Source organism: Anabrus simplex, chromosome 1 (assembly GCF_040414725.1).
Source record: "Anabrus simplex isolate iqAnaSimp1 chromosome 1, ASM4041472v1, whole genome shotgun sequence".
Classification (NCBI taxonomy): Eukaryota; Metazoa; Arthropoda; class Insecta; order Orthoptera; family Tettigoniidae; genus Anabrus; species Anabrus simplex.
Genome location: NC_090265.1, coordinates 446,620,067 through 446,639,336, shown reverse-complemented (window position 1 = coordinate 446,639,336; position 19,270 = coordinate 446,620,067). Strand labels below are relative to the sequence as shown.

The following is a 19,270-nucleotide window of genomic DNA, read 5'->3' as shown; positions in this document are numbered from 1 at the left end:
GCTGGTACAAACAAGTGGGAACAATGGCAGGAGGGTACTCGGAATGAGGAGATAAAGGCTAAGTTAGGAATGAACTCGATGGATGAAGGTGTTTCATCATTATAGGCATTTATTCGTCAACGAATATGTAGTATATAAATACAATGTCATTTGGACATATTAATTGTGTCGTCTCAGATGGCTGAACAGTCCGATTCTTGATGCACAGATTTCATTGCAGTGACAGCACACACTCACACACTCGTAGTTGCAGCAGATGGTTGTGCAAGAATGCCATCCCTCGCACTCGCTCGTTCTTTCCTGCTGTTCCTCCTCTCAGCTTCTAATCTTCTCCTATCGTTTTCTAGATGTTCAACTCCATTGTATACAATGCTACGCCATTTGGGCCTATCCTCGGCTGTAGTTTCCCAGTTGATCTATCAATATGACATCTTTTAAGATTATAATTTAGAACATCCTTGTATCGTTTAAGCTGCCCTCCGTGGTTACGCTGGCCATTCTTTAGTTGGGAGTACAAGATTTTCTTTGGGAGGTGTGTATCTGGCATGCGGACGATATGACCAGGCCAGCGTAGCTGATGCCGGACTATCTTTGCCTCTATACTTGTAGTGTTGGCTTCCTCGTAGATGCTAATGATCGTTCGACGATCTTGCCATTTAACTTTCAGTATTCTCCGCAAGCATCGTTGATGGTATTTTTCCAGGCATTTTAGGTTTCTCCTGTAGGTTGTCCAGGTCTCGCAACCATAGATAAGAGTAGGAATTACAACAGCAATTTAAACGTACAGTTTGGTTCTCACACTGATATCATGATTGTCAAACACTTTTTAGGAGACGACCGAAAGCCGCACTAGCGCATTTTAAACGATATTGGATTTCTGCATCAATGTTTGCACATGTCGAGAGATGGCTTCCAAGGTAAGGAAAATGATTTGTGTTTTGCAGAGACTGGCCATTGATTGTAATAGTCAGAGTTCTCTTATTGGAATTAGGCGCCGGATGGTAAAGGATCTTAGTCTTATCAATATTAATTTCCAGTCCGATACATTCATATGCTTGATTAAAAGCATTGAGGATTGATTGCAGATCTTCCTCTGTGTTGGCTAAGATAACATTGTCATCTGCGTACTGAAGCTCTATAACTGACACTGAGGACACCTTGGTCTTAGCTCTCAGTCTGTTAATATTAAACAGATTTCCATCAGTTCTATACAGAAGTTCTACTCCTGATGGCAGTTTATCATCCACAAGGTGTAGTATAGTTCCAACAAATAGTGAGAACAATGTTGGAATAATTACACAACCTTGCTGGACTCCAGTAGAAATACGGAAAGGATCTCCTGGTTTTGTATTAGAAAGAACAGTAGCAAACATGCCATCGTGTAGCAGTCTGAGTATCTGTATGTATTTGTTTGGACATCCGATCAGAGCTAGAATTCTCCATAGAGCTTCTCGATTAACAGAATCAAACGCCTTGACAAGATCGATAAAAGCCATGTACAAGGGTTGGTTTTGCTCTCTAGACTTTTCCTGCACTTGCCTTGCACTGAAAATCATATCAATTGTACTTCTGTTTGGCCTGAAACCACACTGAGTTTCTGGTAGGCACATTTCAGTCAATGGCAGTAGACGATTAGACAATACTCTAGCAAGAATTTTTCCTGCAACAGAGAGTAATGATATTCCTCTATAATTGTTACACAGACTCTTATCCCCTTTCTTGAAGATAGTGATGATGGAAGCATCCCGTAGACCAGCAGGGGTTGTTCCCATGTTCCATATTTTCACAATCAACATGTGTGTATGCTGAATTAGCAAAGGACCACCCTCCTTGAAGAGCTCGGCTGGAATTCCATCTTGTCCGGGTGCCTTTTTATTTTTCAGCTGATGAATGGCCTTCTCAATTTCTTGAAGAGAAGGGATTTCACCTAAGTGATCTTGAATTGGCTGTTGTGGAATATCAGCAAACACATCTTCCTCGACATGTGAGTTTCTGTTCAGGAGGTCTTGAAAATATTCTTTCCAACGGGAAGCTATCGAGTCAGGGTCTTTAAGAACTTCAGTACCGTCTTTGGATTTTAGACAATTAAAACCTTTGGTAGGGGGACCATAAATTGCTTTGGTAGCACTGAAGAAGGCACTAGTGTTGTTGGAGGCGATTAAATTCTCCATTTCCTTTGATTTACCTATTCACCATTCATTCTTGATCATCCTGCATCGCTTCTTCACTTCCGTTTTGAGTTGTTGATATCTATGTTTCTTAGGAAATGAATTTGGATCATTTTGCCACGCGTTGTAGGCTTTCCGCTTTTCATCAATTAGGTCACATATTTCTTTGTCGTTCTCGTCAAACCAATCCTGATGTTTCCTCTTATTAACACCAACTGCTTCTTTGCCAGCTGCTATAATAGCTGATTTTAATAACGACCAGTGCTGCTCAATATCTTCTGGGTATTCATTTGGAAGTTTATCAGCCAATAGTTCTTGATAGGCATATTGATACTGTTGTTCCTAAGTTGTTCAGTATTTAGTTTGTGTTTTATCACCTTCCCCTGAAGCCGCCGTTTTGGAGGAACCTGTATAGCCATCACAGATCGAACTAAGCGGTGGTCAGTCCAGCAATCATCAGCACCGGTCATAACTTTGGTTATATGAACATCGCGCTTATCTCTGGCGTGGACAATAATGTAGTCGATTAACTGCCAGTGCTTTGATCTGGCATGTTGCCATGTTGTTTTAAATCTATCCTTCTGGCGGAAGAGTGTATTTGTAATGACAAGATCATATTCAGAACACTTCGTGAGTAGAAGGGTTCCATTGGCGTTGATTTTGCCTACACCCTCTTTACCAATAGTTCCAGGCCAAAGTGATGATTCTCTGCCAACTCGAGCATTAAAATCTCCCAGCAGAATAAGCTTTTCTGACTTGGGTACATTCGACAGGAGTTCATCAAGTTGGTTATAGAATGCTTCTTTCTGATCTTCTGACTTCAGTGTTGGGGCATATGCACTATATCGTAGCTCTTTGGTTGTTCTTGAGTTTCAGACGGAGTGTCATTAGTCTTTCATTAATTCCAGATGGGAACTCATCAAGATTGTGAATGAGCTCATTTTTTATTGCAAAACCTACTCCATGAAATCTTAATTCGTTTTCATCTTTTCCTTTCCAGAAAATGTATAGCCACCACCGTGTTCCTTGAGTTGTCCTTCTCCAGCGCGCCTAGGTGTACGCATAAACTGGCCTCGGTGGTGGGATCATGTGAGGCGAATGGAGGAGGATAGGTTACCCAGGAGAATAATGGACTCTGTTATGGAGGGTCAGAGAAGTACAGGGAGACCAAGACGACGACGGTTAGACTCAGTTTCAAACGATTTGAAGATAAGAGGTATAGAACTAAATGAGGCCGAAGCACTAGTTACAAATATAGGATTGTGGCGTCGTTTAGTAAATTCACAGAGGCTTGCGGACCGAACGCTGAAAGGCATGTATGTATGTTGGGTATTCAGCCCGAAGGCTGGTTTGATCCTCTGCAGCTCTGCCAACAGCTGTCATAAATAGCCTAGGCGTCACTGAAGAGGCGTACTAGGGAAATGAGGAGTGAGGTAGTTTCCGAATGGTCTATAATGATAAAGTATGTATCTATGAAAGTAGATGCATGCTTTGTTATATTTACTGTAAACAGCAGTTTTTCTGCCTGTCCTCGAGGAGTTAGTTTTTATACAATAGAAGAACACGTATATCCAAAATCATTTAAACAGGGTGCTTCATATTCAGATGTAAGACATTTCTTCACCTTTTAGTTGTTGTTAATGGTAACCTCACTATATGGATATCTGGGACTTGATAACGTTCGTGGTGTTAGCCCTCAAGCTCTAACGAGATAATGGCGTCAGCTTTATGAAAGAATATACCTACTTCACTTGCAGAGTTGGAACAGTGACAGTCATTTTATCTAGCAGAGATGTGTGGCAGTAAAAGAGATAGAGTACATCTCTATTAAAAGTAGTCAGTGTAATGGTGTAAAAAAAAGGTAGTGTTTCCAAACTATTTTTGAAGCACACTAAAATGTAATATTTTCTTAAATGATAATGAAAGGAATCTTTTGTATGTGTGCGCGCGCGCGGGCGCGATTCTCAGCCAAATCTAGGCATGCAAAGATCAGATATTTTTAATATAAGTATATGGAAGGGGGTCAAAATGTAACTCGGAGTCGATTTTTTTCATTTCACGTTTCGTTGGGGAGTTATGAACAAAAAAGAAGAAACGGCGGAAAACAGGTGTTGGGATATAACAGCCCAACGTGTTGTCACCAGAATAGATTCAATGTCACTGAGCAATGCACATAAGAGAAGTAATACAAGCCAATGGGCCATATTGAGCCTATTGTGTAGCAAGCCATTTTCGGTACCAGACACGAGGAGCCATATTCAGTCCGTGATATCCGGAATTGTTTGTCTGTGTGTATGTGTTCGTTGCCCAGCCAAATCTACGGCACGCAGAGATCTCCAAGTATCCTTTAATTTTTTCTAACCAGCATCCCTTATACATGGTGTTCAATTGTTGCTTGTACGCGGCTTGCAACACCCTCCCGCCTTCTTCCCTTTTCAATATAATCCAATACTTAACTATTCTTTTCACACACTCTACTTCTGTATCTTCCCTACACATTAATTCAACCCCTGCATTCGCTGTGCACTGAGGGAGCCGCATCACCTACTTACCAAATTTTCTTAATTCACTTGTCTTAATTCCACTCTCTTTTCATCCAACCCCCATATTTCCGCCCCATACATTACCCTACCGAATACAACCGTTCTTAAAACTAACTTCAAGGTTCTATAGCTAATACCCGGAAATTTAGCCAACAAGTTTTTGACTGAGGCTAGGGTGGCCAACCCCTTACTTCTGGCTCTTCTAATTTGATCCTCCCAATTCCCTTTTCTGTTAGCAATCACTCCTAGATATTCCAACTTGCTTACTTGTTCCAACCTCTCTCCCTGCACCATCCAATTCCCATCTTTCTTTCTTACTTTGTGTGCCTGCGCAACTAACACTTTAGATTTGTTCCCGTTAATTTTCAAGGCCCAATTCTTTGCGAAATCCGACACTGCATTTAAGCTTTCCTGCATCCCACCTGCGGTTAGAGTCATCAATAACACATCATCTGCAAATATCAATCCTGGTATCTCCAACCCATTAATCACCGGCACGGCCCAGTTGTTCCCCCGTCTCCATCCAAAATATCATTAATAAATAAAATAAACAATAACGGAGATAATTTGCACCATTGTTTTAAACCCCCCTTAGACTCTATGGGACTACTCAACCTGTCTTCTCCCAATTTTACACAGCACCTGACCACCTTATATACCGGCTCCACTGCCCTATCATTTTTCTAATAGAGCCCTTCTATTTACCTTATAAAAAGCCTTTTCAAAGTCAATTGCCGCTACATAAACCTTACCTCTTTTTCAGCTCTTATATTTCTCTAAAACCGTCTTCACTATCATTATATTGTCTACTGTTCTTTTCTTTTTTTCTAAATCCCCCTTGGTAATCTGACAAGACTTCGTTTCTTTCGGCCCATTCACTTAACCTATTCGCTAACACCCCTGCATAAATTTACTTAAGGAATCTAATAGAGATATACCCTTATAATTATTCATGCTACCTTTCTTCTTGTATATTGGACATACAATTCCTGTTTCCCACTCCTTAGGGTACTTCTCCCCCATCAAAAATCTTATTGAGTAGTTTCACTATGCCCTCTATCATTGTCCCATTTTTGCTAGTGTCTTTCCAAAACTCATTATTGATACCATTGCAACCCCCCGCCGACCTGCCTCTGATTCCTCTTATCACTCCTAACGTTTCTTCTCTTGTGATTTCTTTGTCTAGTTCGTATATTGCAACTCCCCTATCTCTCCAAATTACTTCTTTCCCCATCTCACTCAACCATTCCTTCCCCTTCCCCCCGAGTAATTCACTAAAGTAGCTCACCCACTGTTTATTCTCAATACTCGTTTTCTCTAGTCTCTTTCCACCCATATTTATTCTGTTTATCCTTTCCGAAACGTTTTCCATACTATTCATCCTACATTATTTATCGCTTCAGTTTATTCTACCATCCATGCCTTTTTCTATCTCACAAATTTTCTTTTTGTAGTCTTTCTTTAACTTACAGAAACCCTCTGTTTCTGCGCTCCCACCTTTGTTCCTATACTCTCCTAACGCTCCCAAAACCCTCTTTCACATTTCCTCACACTCTTTATTAAACCATTCTTCTCCCTCTCGCTTTCTTCTCCTTCTACCTTTTACAAACTAAGCTATCCTCTTGATTGGATGTAGAAGCAATTCCAAGGCTTTATCAATATCATTTTTCCTCTAACTCAACCTCCCATCCATATTTTAGTAACTGTAACTCTTCTTTTACTACCATATCCCATTCCTGTTCCACATCCTCTGTTCATTTATATTTAATATACCCTCTCCCTAGTTCATCCCTCTTCTTAACCTCTTTCTTTATATGCTTCTCCACCCCCCTTTTAACAACACTCACACTGGAAAATGGTGTGATTGAATCCAATCTCCTACTTCCACCCTTAAAGTTTCCTCTAACACTCCTTCCGGGCTTAATACTATATCAATCACGCTACCTCTCTGCTCAGAAACATACGTCAATTTCCCAGTACTGTCGCTCTCCTTCCATCCATTCAGAATATATAAATTCCCCGCTGCGCACATCTCTAAGAGCTTCTCACCATAGCTGTTTATGGTTTTATCTTCAGTTCTTCTACTTTTCAACATAAGCCTCCCTTCTTCTCTGCTATAAACTGGGCTCTGTTCCCCTATTCTCGCATTCCAATCTCCAAATAACAACATGTCTTCTTCTTCTTCTGCAACCTTCTCTCTTATAATACCAATATCCCCCAACAGCTCTTCGAAAAAAGTGCTTGTTTGTATATAAGGAACTTTTAGGATGGTAATATACGAAAGCTAAACTTAATTTCTCATGAAGCGGATGATTGTGGCACCGACTTCTTTCTCAGGAATACGAGTCCTCCTTCCTTCTGCAACAGAAGATGTTTCTCAGTCAAGAAACTAATGCCGAGTATTACTGAAAACAACATCATGTCTGGGTATGCCGCGGGCGAAGTAGTATTCATTCCTCAGATTCAAATCATCCCTTCGGATATCCTATTTCGATTTCAACGTCTGCAGTTAAACTGTCCAGCCTATATCATGCATAAAATTTAATTTTTTAAATACCTATGTTATTGATCCTATCGAACAGTATTACATACCGTAACAAAAGTTATAGAGAATACAAGTTCCAATCATTTATGTTTTATGGAGTTTTACTGTACCAACTATGATAACAGAATAATTAATGTAGACTTGTGTTGCTTAGTCAATATCAACGCCGAACATTGTTGACATGTAAATACTGTTTAATCGTGGCGATGGTTTTTGTCAAGATCGACAAGGAAAAATGTGAAGATGATTATAAACATTGAGAAAATACGTAAAGAAACGGTCGCTTGAAGGATAAGACAAGAGGGAGAGTCATGAAAGAAGGAAGGACTGCCTTTACATTAGATGTCCTAATATCACAGAGTCAGGAGAGAACTAAATATGAAGCCCTACAGTATCGAAAACTAATAAAACTGATTAACAATAACATATATTGACCACTGTTGTGATGTGATTTGTCTCTTCTACAGCCACTCATCTCCGATGGATGGGATTACTGCTGCGTCCCGAGTAAAACAGCACTATCTCCCGGATGCAAGCTCACATCTGCGCGCCCCTAATCGAGCTGCCAACCCGCCCGGTGCACATCAGAATTGGAGTCCACCTGATTAAATATGCCAAACAAGTGTGAGACAAGATTGCATTCTCTCTCCAAATCCTCCTTATACTCTGAGCTCTTTTATTTTCTTTTGAATTGCCATTGATGACTATGATAAAGGAATCAAGATCAACAGGAAGCGATAAATCACCATCCACAATACCGACAACACGGTTACACTCACTAACAGTTAAGAAGGCTTTCAATGAACAGCACCAGTAAGCAAGGAGGTAGACCTTAAAATAATCATTCGCGGGGTAAATTGATGGTAGTCAGCAAGCAGAGAATCACCAACACAGTTATCACCCAGGACGTAAACATCATTGAAAAAGTGTCACATTCCAAGAACCTTGGATCCTAGCTAACATTATAACGGGATCCGAATGTGGAAACCAAAACCAGGAATCAGCGCTGAAAATAGAACATTTTGTGTGCAACCCGTGACTTCCGATTCGAAACTCATTGGAGTGTCGAGAAGTGTCAACTCAAGTGCTATCAGTGCTGTTTTACAATGTCAAAGGATGGACAATAAGAGGCATCCTAAATGAACCGACTGCAGGCCTTTGAAATCGCAGGTTATTGAAGATCCCTAGGAGAGACCTCGTCAGCAGTAAGGAGGTGATCCGCCGATCCGGAAAATCATGTGAAATTCTGACTCCTAAAAGGTAGGAAAACAGCTTATTTCGGTCACATCTTCTGAAATGGCACGTATGACTGATACAACTGATATAAGAAAAACGTAGACGTGCGTGGACAAGTTTGTTCTGGGTGCGAAACCTTCATCAATGCTTCGACACCCACAACACAGCAGCTCCGATAAGGGAACCACAAAATAGGAAAAAAAAAATACTTCAAGATGATCCATATAAGGAGATCACACCAGGAGAGGAATGGGTTAGAGTATATTTCTTGCATTGGCCGAAATGCAATACATCAGACACTTTTTGAGAACTTCCCTCAACCTACATACTTCCATCTAACGATCTTAATCGTTCTTAAACTGAAAGGCCATGGACCTTCACTCTCACTGCGCTAGTTCTAATTGGTTCACTTTATTCCTAAGTGGATGACATCTAACCTTTACTCAATTTTTCAATGAGTCCACTGATGTTCCGTAGTTCCTTAGAAGAGATGGTTATATGCAGATATCCATAAATAATTTTATAATTTACAGAATAATACTTTGAAATCATTACACATAATTTCTTTTCCGAAGTTACTAACCTTCAACTTGTGAGGTCATATTCTTCAGAAGTATATTGAGAGATGTGGTCACAGAGACCGCCGGTCAAATATTCTTACTAACAGCCACACAAAGCCAATGATTAATGAATTAAGCATCCGGTATGTGTAGCGTATTGGTAGTCGAACTATTTGTCATCTGTTATATACAAATTTAAACTTGTGCTAAATGTGAATGAGAAACAATGAGATTCAGTCTGAAGCACAAGAAAAAATTTCAAGACCGGAATTACTTTTCAATAAGTAGAGCAGTTATCGACTAAGAAGAGACGCTTAGTTTAGGGTAGTAGACAAAATAAATTTGCGGGAACCAACTATAGAACGGCTTGCATTTCAAATTGGAATTATTCTTACGGTATAGAAGAGCACATCTCACAAGTTTAGGGTTAAAGAGTACGTTCACACTTAGAGAATCCAGTGTTCGATTAATGTGGAGGATTCATTGGTAAAAAGAACATCATTCATCGAGTTACATTGTCCTCAACACGTACCTGTGCCTTATGGAACCTTATGACTGTTTCCTTGCAGCTGTTTGACAGGCCGACCGAGTCCCACATCGGGGTGCAGACAGACCTCTTCCTGGACAGACCTGAATCTCCACTCTATGTGCCCGCCAAAACGGGAGTGGACGCCGAGACGCAGATATATCCCGGAGATGTGAGTATATCCAATTCTTACAAAAAATTATCACCAGAACTTCGATCAAATTAGTTTAGAGTGATTTCACCACAGACATATGACTCTGCATAATGAATATCATCCGGTGGCACGTTTGATAATTTTGCAATTTTTATCAAATATTTTTCTTTAACCCTAGAGCGATTGGGTGGAAAACGTGACATGGACAATCGGGCTGGGTCTGGTAGACATAATATAAAAACAATTATATAAATCTTGTTAACGATTCATTTTACTAAAAAACATAGTATACAATAAAATGGCACTTAGAATTCTTGACGTCATAAAAAAATTCAAAAATGTCAACCAAAAATTAGCACAACGCTTAGGATTCAAAATAAAAAGATATGAAAATTGTGTGGTAAACAGTATGTACTTAATATATCTGTTTGTTTACACCATTTTCCAAAAATGAATACAATGTTTCTCAATACGCCGGGCAAATAACACTTGAAGAAGTTCCAACCGGATCAGATTCCTTAGCTTTTCTGTCCTTATCAACAAAATAACAAGAAAACTAAATGCATTTGAATCTTCTGTAATCACAGTAACACAGGAACTGGCTCTAGTTGCATATCTGATGTCTTCTTCTTCCTCTTCACTAAATTCGCTGCTGGATTCATGACCACTGGTTATCATAAATTCCAGGTCAGCTTCTGAATAGTCAAATTCATCACTGTATAACACTTCATGTTTTGTCATGTTTTGTTGTATTCTCCAGTATCTTTTACTATACGTTGTTATAAATTTTATGTCTTAAAAGACAAGACAATTGCTGTGACATCCATTTGAATGTCCAAAATATACTGCTCTTTTCACAATGTGAAACTGTATGAATAAGAAAGTGACATACTGTATATTCTCAGCATGTTTTCTTGCGGTTCAGAGTGTTCGAATTCAAGGGTGTCACTTGTTAGTCTCTTTATTCCACGTTCATTCGCGTACAGTATCTTAATTTTTTTTCAAAATACTGCTTGTGTAATCATATATTCCAACAATTCTCATATCGTGGCTTCAATACACTTCATAACGTCCCTTTTCCATTTCATTATTTATTAACCACTGTATCTAGCCCAGTAATTACTTATATTTTGCTCAGATTTCTATTTCATACAATATATTTTTTTGCATACTAATTTAATTATTTATTAGTTGATAATCATTCTCATTTAGAACACATGGTAGGCAAACAGAAGATTTCACGGAATTATAAAAACTTCAAACTCAAGCCAAGTTTAATATATAGGAGATTTCTCCTTGATCCAATGGGGTTCCTGGTTCTCAGCAGTTAATCGGCAACTGCGTTTAACATTTTCGAGTGTCCACTCTCCCTGGGACCACGGTCTGCAATCCAGGATTTTTTTCAATATTCGTCGTTACATAGACCGTGTAAGTCAGGTTCAATACGGAGTTAATTTTAAAAATTACAATGGACATTTAAATCCTGCAAAAATGTAATCTTTGATACTGCATCCCTCAGAATGGTCAACATCTTCGTAAATACAGTATCTCACGTTCTCTCTAGACGTACAACTTACGTATAAGCACGAACTATCTATAATTTCTCATTTACACGGAACGTAGTGGATATCTCGTCCTGGAAACCCCATTATGGTTTGAAATAATACTAGATTTCCACCATTTTATTTAACAATGATCGCACTCTCTGTTCTACAATGGTATTAATAACTCTGTATGGAATTCTGATAAATAGAAGTACTGTACTTTACCTCTATATTTCGATTCAATATTTGTATTGTCTCTTCCATTTCTCATGCGTTGGCAGAATTATTGATTTCTTCCATTAGAAATCTCTGAGGGCCTATCTATCCTTTTTTTATCTCATTATTGTATGAGAACATATTACGCCTGTTTTTTCACTGTACTTTCTGGCCTAATCTTATCTGTTCCGGCTGTCTTATGTCACTGTAGTTTGTTTACCTTTTCCTTCACTTCCTCAAATGCGGTCCTATTTATAGAACTTTTCTTATCTCAGTTCTGTAACGGAAAACACTGTCCTACTTTCAATAGGTCTCCAAACAACGAAAATAAACAAATATCTCGGAATGTACTATTTTCAATAATTCCTTACATCTTCATTGATTTATTATGATTGGTATAGTATGGTAAATTTAAATAACTCAGAGTATAAACATAAACTGTTGTACTAAAATGGGACGGCCTTCTACTTGATGCCTTTTACATTCATTCGCAGCTAAATGTCGAATACTCGACAAATACACGCATAAGTCACCTAAGACATCGTTTGGAGATCCGGTTTTATTTTTGTATTTTAAAATTGAGAATCTGTGTTCTCAGAATCAAGTCGAGAATATTAGTTTAAATTTACGGAAATCGGAAAGCTTTTACAACTAGTGATGCAAAGGACAAATACAGGAAAATGAATTTGAAGTCAGCATCCATAGACTCGAGCTACTATTCAACGATTAACTTCTCAAGATATTGCCATTGATTCTGTTGACTACAGTATACGACTAGCATCATCTAGCACAAGATGCAATTCCATCCTTTGAACACTCGACTTCATTACTAGCCTGCAGAGCAGTTGTTGGCTATAAAGAGTTATCTTCCTCAACTAAGCCGCAAAGAAACTTTCTTCAGCTTATCCCACGTAGATTTGGAAGCCACCGGCCCATTTTGGGTTCTGGTCCCATACACACAAATTATATGAGTTTAAAAATTGATGCAACATTTTGAGCTGTTCTGAACTCTTAATTATTGGACGCTGATAGTAAATATCTTTATCTCTTCGGTGTGATTTCGAATGGTGGCACTGTCTCCCTTCATTTCTTATTCGGAAAAACGTAAGCTGGCATCATAATGTAATTATAGTTCTTTGAGACAGTCCCTTTCCCCTTTCATATGATAATTACATCAGTCCTATTGTATTTACCCAATTCATCATCTCTGAATACATTCCCCATATTATCAATTACTTCTATTAGATAGTAAACCTCTTCAGTCGACTTCATTTTCTTTCTCCTCATTTTCAGTTGTTTGACTTCGACTTAGAGGTACAGCCAATTCTGGAAGTACTTGTGGGCAAAACGTTAGAACAAGCTATGTTGGAGGTGCTAGAGGAGGAAGAGCTAGCAGCCCTCCGCGCGCAACAACGCCGATATCTCGATCTACGAGCAGGAGAGAAAGCAGAGGAGTTGCGCTTGGAGGAACAAGAGAGAAGACTACGGGAGGAGAAGGTAGGCTCATATCAACTGTATATGAAATTATCAGCGGATGTAGAAAGAGGGTCCATTATTCGACGTAGTATGTAATATAGGGAAGATGGCATTTATTCTCAAGTAGAAGGAACCTCATTGTCTTTCTTTTACAGGAGAGGAGGTTAAAGCAGCACGAAGAGGCCGCCATCATCCAGAAAGAGACCGAGGACAGAATCGCAGCTGCCGTGCTTACCCATGGCTATTTAGCCGACCTCTTGCCCTCTGTGCTGGAAGGGCTCAAAGAGGCAGGGTACGTTCTGGATGACATCAAGGCTGGTATGTGAATCCTACTTACAATGACTAGCTGAAATAGAAAACATGTTCAATATCGATCACCTCCATCATCAATTGAGACGTCTCTTTCAACAACTCCAAAAAGGACCCCTCCCTGTGGAACAACCTGACATAATTTAAAATCTATTCTGAAATTTGCTTATGAATGAAGTTCCTCTTAACTTCTTCATTTGCAAGTCTCTCTACTCGATTGACTAATTTAGATAAGCCTATTACTTTTTAAAATACATATCTTAATTAGGTTACTACCTTCAAGTCGTTGGACATCAAACTTACCTGAATTGCATTTTGATGAGCAGTTCTTGATTTACTTATTTTCGCTAACATTGGTTTTCATTCATTCCTTCTCCTTGTATTATCAATGAAATAAAAAATAATACTTCATAGAATAGGAAATCTTTTAATTGCTTGAGAAAAGTACTGATTTGTGAATTAGTGCAGAAGCTAAGCTTGGGTATAGCTTTCGTAAGTTTGAAATACATTTGGAAAGTAAAAATACTCGAAAATATCAATTTGAAAGAGCAATATATTATTAAATCACTAAAATTGCATTTCGTCAGAGAGTTATACAATGCTGTTAGAATTAATCGTAATGCACGTTTTATTTTCAAGTTGTTCTTTCTAACATGTTTTGAGTTTTTCCCTTGAAAAATAATTGCTAAGCTGTTGACTAATGCACCATAGCACGCTATATCCTTGACTGAGTGGACTGACCAGATTGAGAATTCCTTATGTTTTTTCCTTGCAACGTATACAGCACGCCACCGACTCGTGAAACATCAATCACACTATTGATCTAGGTCTGTTTTGACATTGTGCGCTTACTACTCAAAACACAATGAAACAGTAATACGAATGCAAAATAAAAGAAATTGGATTTAAAGTGTAGCCGTGGTTTATTCAAATTGCGTCGCCCAAATCACTACGTGGTCAATCACCAGTAAGAGTTAATACAGAGAGTGTTGAATCCCCACGCAATCCGGTCACAGATCATATCTATGAGAAAAATTAATAAGCGGAATTGAATTTTTCGGTAACAATTTACCACAGCAGCTAATGAGACCTATGTTGAATACAATATTATTTACTTCAAAACGATTTGGAAGAAAACCAACTAAAATCGTAAATACAAACTAACTAAATGCAAATAAATGTTATATTTAGTCAATCATTAGAAATCTAAATACACACTTAACTGAGTATATTTTGAGCTGAGCAAAGGTTCATAAAATGCATGTAAACAAATTTACACGTGGTTAGTGTCACGGATTATAACGATTACGCGGGTTCAAATGGGATAACTTCTTTAGAATAAATAACTTTGTTAATAATGGACAACGAGGAATTATTTTGTTTTTAATTGTTGCAAAATGTAAGAAATGTATTTTCAAGGAAGTAAACTATCAATATTTTGTAAAATTTCGTGACTTTTAGAAAACTCGATGTTGTAGCGAACGCAGTATACACAAAACTTTTACACTAATGAATGCCGTTGATTGAAAATCACCTCTTTTACTCAGTTAATTCATACACTTACTAGGAGCTGGTTTCTCCAACACGTTGTCTGGAGGAACTATGTGTTGCATTGAACAGTACGATGAATGGGAATTTTAAATGCAAATTTTGCGTGTAAGTTATTTCTGTCATGGATGTTACTGATTAATATGAACAGGTTATAGCATGGGATCTTAGTATATAAAATCTTGTTCACGACTTGAATGCTTCACTCCTTCCTTCTGGAGTATGTAGGCTATTTATTTTCCTTCAGCTTATAACGTTATCTGTATTTAATCTTCTTATGTTTCTGGTGACCTATTATTTCGGTATTCTATCTAATATTACTCGTTTATTTTATAACTGAGGAGTTCTCTGCAACAAACCCCTAACTTTGAAAATATTCTCCTTCTACTGTACTTGACCGTTCACTAATTACCAAGGAACGGCATGGTAGATGCCATTCAAAAGAAAAAGAAAATCAACTTCATTGAGGCTGATATAGACAATGGAGAGGGTAGGCAAGGTGAGAGGGCGCAGACCCATAAAAGTGTCACTGCTATCTCCATTGATAGCAGATACAGTGACAAGGAACGCTGGTAATCAACGGAATGAGAAAATTGGGATTAAGAGGGATTTGGGAAAAGGGGAGTGTGAATTTCAAAATTTTGAAGAAGCCTTTAGTGAGGGCAAAACTGCAGGTGTTGGGGGCGTATATTAAGGGCCAGATACTGGTGATGAGCTACGGGAATTGGACTCGAAATTGGACAGTGACGAAACTGGAAGCACTGGAAGAGATTTTGAAGCAAGAAGAAATCAGCAGGGCAGATGAGGATGTGCATATTATCAAGAGAGGAGCACCGAGCAGTAGTAACATCATCGAAGTGGTGTTAGAAATAATCAGGGAAGCAGCAAAAGAGCTGAGGATGGAGGCTAGGGCGAGAGAAGAAATGAGGATACAGGAAGTGAAGGTGGGAAGGGAACACAAGAAATGGCAAGTGGTCACAAACGAAGCGAAAATAATGAACTGAGGGAAAAAGCAGAAGTAAGAGATACCGTGGTTAAAAGGTGAAGCTTAAGCTTAAAGGAACTATGGGGTAAGAAGGGTAAAAGTGACGAATACGTAGTTACGAGAAGTAAAAAGACAAGCAGTAGTAGTAGTAGTAAGTAATCTGGTTTGCTTTTGAAATGTTTAGTGATTTGAGTGTAACTAAGGTAATTTGGAATTGATTTGGGAGTGTTATGTGAAAGATGAGTGGTGACATGAGAAGATCGAGAAGTTGTAATGAGTAGTGAATTTAATGTGGAGTTTGATTGTGGCTATCTGATGGTAGGGTAGGAATGATGATAAAGGGGAGAGTGAATTTGTAATGATTAGTGAATTTAGAGCGGAACTAAGGTCATTTGGAAGAGTGATTAGTTGAAGGATAAGAGTTTGATTTGGATGGATATGAGATTGGAAAGTTCGATAGTATTTTTGGAGTGAAAGTCGCTAAGAGTTATTAGACGTGATGGCAGAATTTAAGTGTGGAATTTCACTGTGATTAATTTGAATTGAAGAGTGATTAGTTGATGAGATGGATGAGAAAGGTGGAGTTTGTTTGGCTTTGTAATTATAAGAGGTTGATTGACGTGAAAGGAAAGTGTGTGATTGTGATTATATTTATTGAAATGTTTAGTGATTTGAGTGTAATTAAGGTAATTTGGAATTGATTTGGAGGGTAAATTATAAGGTAATTTGGAACTGGTTTGGAGTGTTAAGTATATAAGGTAATTTTGAGTGATTAGACGTGATGGCAGAATTTAAGTGTGGAATTTGATTGTGAGTAATTTGAATTGAGAAGTGATTAGTTGATGAGATGAATTATAATTTGAAATGTGGAGTTTGTTTGGGTTTGTAATTATAAGAGGTTAATTGACGTGAAAGGAAAGTGTGAGATTGTGATTATATTTATTGAAATGTTTAGTGATTTGAGTGTAATTAAGGTAATTTGGAATTGATTTGGAGGTTAAAATATAAGGTAATAGGGAATTGATTTGGAGTGTTAAGTATATGAGGTAATTTGAATGCTAGGAGGAATTATATGTTGGAACGAGAAGAGTTTATTTTGGTGAGGTAGTTAAGTAATGGCGTTTAGTAATTAGGAAGTAGTTCATATTAAATTGCTAAGTAAGGAGCTTGTGGCACACCAACACGACAGGTGATGTAATGCTAGAACTGAGTATGCAACCTGAGGAGTTCCGCAGCGAGGACAATGTACCGTCTGAAATGTGCTAGGTTGCGAGCCCAGCCGGAAGAGAAATGGAGGTTTTTAAACTGCATGTGCCTTTTGCCGATGTTCTTTTATTTTACTCCATTTTCTTGTTTGTTGTTCACCCTGTTGCCGTATTGCCATGGCTTTTGGATCTCCGATAAGGAGTTGTTCATGGGCCATATAACAGTGTCAGTTATTCATTTTATCTTAATTTATTCTGGCTTATAGGCTGGACATTGTTACTTTTCTCATTTAACAGATCAATTGGGTAATTTACTGTAGATCTGGAGAAAAATAATGAAAATACTTGTACTTGTAAAAAATGTTGGAGATTTTCCATATGAACGACTTACATCATCAGCCACCGAAATTCTTCGTACTCTGAGGAGATTTTTTTTTTACACAGTCTCGCATTTTCTTCTCAAATGAAATACTTCGAGGTGTAGAATATGTTGTATAATAAAGAATCAAAATTAATGAGATGGATATTATTATTATTATTATTATTATTATTATTATTATTATTATTATTATTATTATTATTATTATTATTATTATTATTATTATTATTATTATTATATTCAGCCAAACTGTCTGCTGTCATTTCTTGATGGATACAGTACTTTTGCATCCATCTCTTGCCACAGGCCAGAGTAAAGTGTAGCTTCCACCGAAGTGCCAGTCAACATCCATGGCTGTGACAATATGGAAGTTGCTGGGGTATGGGTAGTGCTGAGTAATGACATTCAGAGTATGATTAGTACATCTGAGTGTTATGAAAGGTGCTGCTCATAGGGTCAGTCGTGCTCCAATAGTACTTTCTGACCCAGTGAGGAAAGCAATGGCAAACTACCTCACTCCTCATCTTGCCTAGTACGCCTCATTTTGGTGCTACCATTGGTTTTTGGGGTATCCTTATAACCTTTGGTGGTGCTGTTTGAGGATCCAACCAGCCTCTGGTCTGATGACCTAACAGACAGATTCAGCCAAAAGTAAGTAGTTAAACTAAGACAAGTAACCGTAATTTAATGACATGATGAAATTAGGTGTCAAAATTGTTGATTATCCTTTTATGGGATTACACATCATCAAAATATATCAGTACTTATGAGATACTAATAACAAAGTGATAAAATCGTTCTCTGAGGTGCCCCGATCCACATGCTGTATTAAAATATATCTATCCTCCAATGCCAGTGTCATTACGAACTTTTATGGCAGCTCAGAGTGTATTACATCATCTCTATCAGTATATTGGTTCCAAGTGAGTGTTAGTGTTAGTGAAAACAAAAGGTCAAATATTAATAAATAACGCCACGCAAGGTAATAGAGATAATAATAACAACAACAATCGTATGACCTCAAATACCGAGTTCTAGCCTTTCAAACTGACGCCATTTGGTATCTCAGGGTCAATATATCGTCGTTTATTATTAGTCATTAGTCACACAGGGTAATTGAGTTTCTATATTTACTTAGGTTGCAGAAAACATTCACATTATCATTCCCTAAAAGTCAGGCAACTACCTTGGGAAATAAAGTAAAATATCGTTTCTGGTTACTTCGATATTTATATTGGGTATTCTGTCCAGTTCGATTATAATCATCCCTAATATCCTCAGAGTTAACCCTTCAGGAAATGAACATCCATTAATCTCGTGTAACGTGACGTGTAATATTTCTTCTTCTTCTCTTCTTCTTTTCTAGCCTATTTCAATCCATTGCTGGATATAGGCCTCTTCCATGTGCTTCCATCGTCTTCGGTCTTGAGCCACTTGGAACCAGCGTGTTCCAGCCAACAGCTTTACCGAGCCATCTCTTCAGGGGTCTTCCAATGCCTCTCTTGTGTCCCCATGGTCTCCAGTGAACAATCCTAGAGGTCCACCTGTTGTAGTCTTGTCGAGCTACGTGTCCTACCCATTGCCATTTTAGTCTTGCTACTATCTCTAGGATGTCTGTTACATTAGTTCTTCTCCTGATGTCCTCTGAACGGATCTTATCCCTAAGGCTGATCCCTAGCATCTGTCGCTCCATGGCTCGTTGTGTTCGCTGAAGCTTGCGAGCACTTTCCTTCGTCAGAGTCATCGTTTCCAGACCGTAAGTTGTAACTGGCAGCACGGACGTATTATAAACCTTGGTCTTGAGGTTAATTGGAACATCCTTGTTGGTGAGGATGAATCTTAGTGGCGTTGAATCTTTGTCAGTTCCAATTCGAAT

The 19,270-nt window shown here is 38.3% G+C and overlaps 1 protein-coding gene across 1 annotated transcript in view; it reads left to right on the top strand.

The window, feature by feature from the left end:
• Rsph3 (Radial spoke head protein 3) overlaps positions 1–19,270 on the top strand; it is a 145,812-nt gene that overhangs the window by 110,779 nt on the left and 15,763 nt on the right. Inside the window, exons 5-7 of the mRNA XM_067146269.2 lie at positions 9,622–9,750; positions 12,786–12,989; positions 13,124–13,286. Of these exons, the coding sequence (XP_067002370.2) occupies positions 9,622–9,750; positions 12,786–12,989; positions 13,124–13,286 (496 nt within the window). The remainder of the gene's footprint in view (positions 1–9,621; positions 9,751–12,785; positions 12,990–13,123; positions 13,287–19,270) is intronic.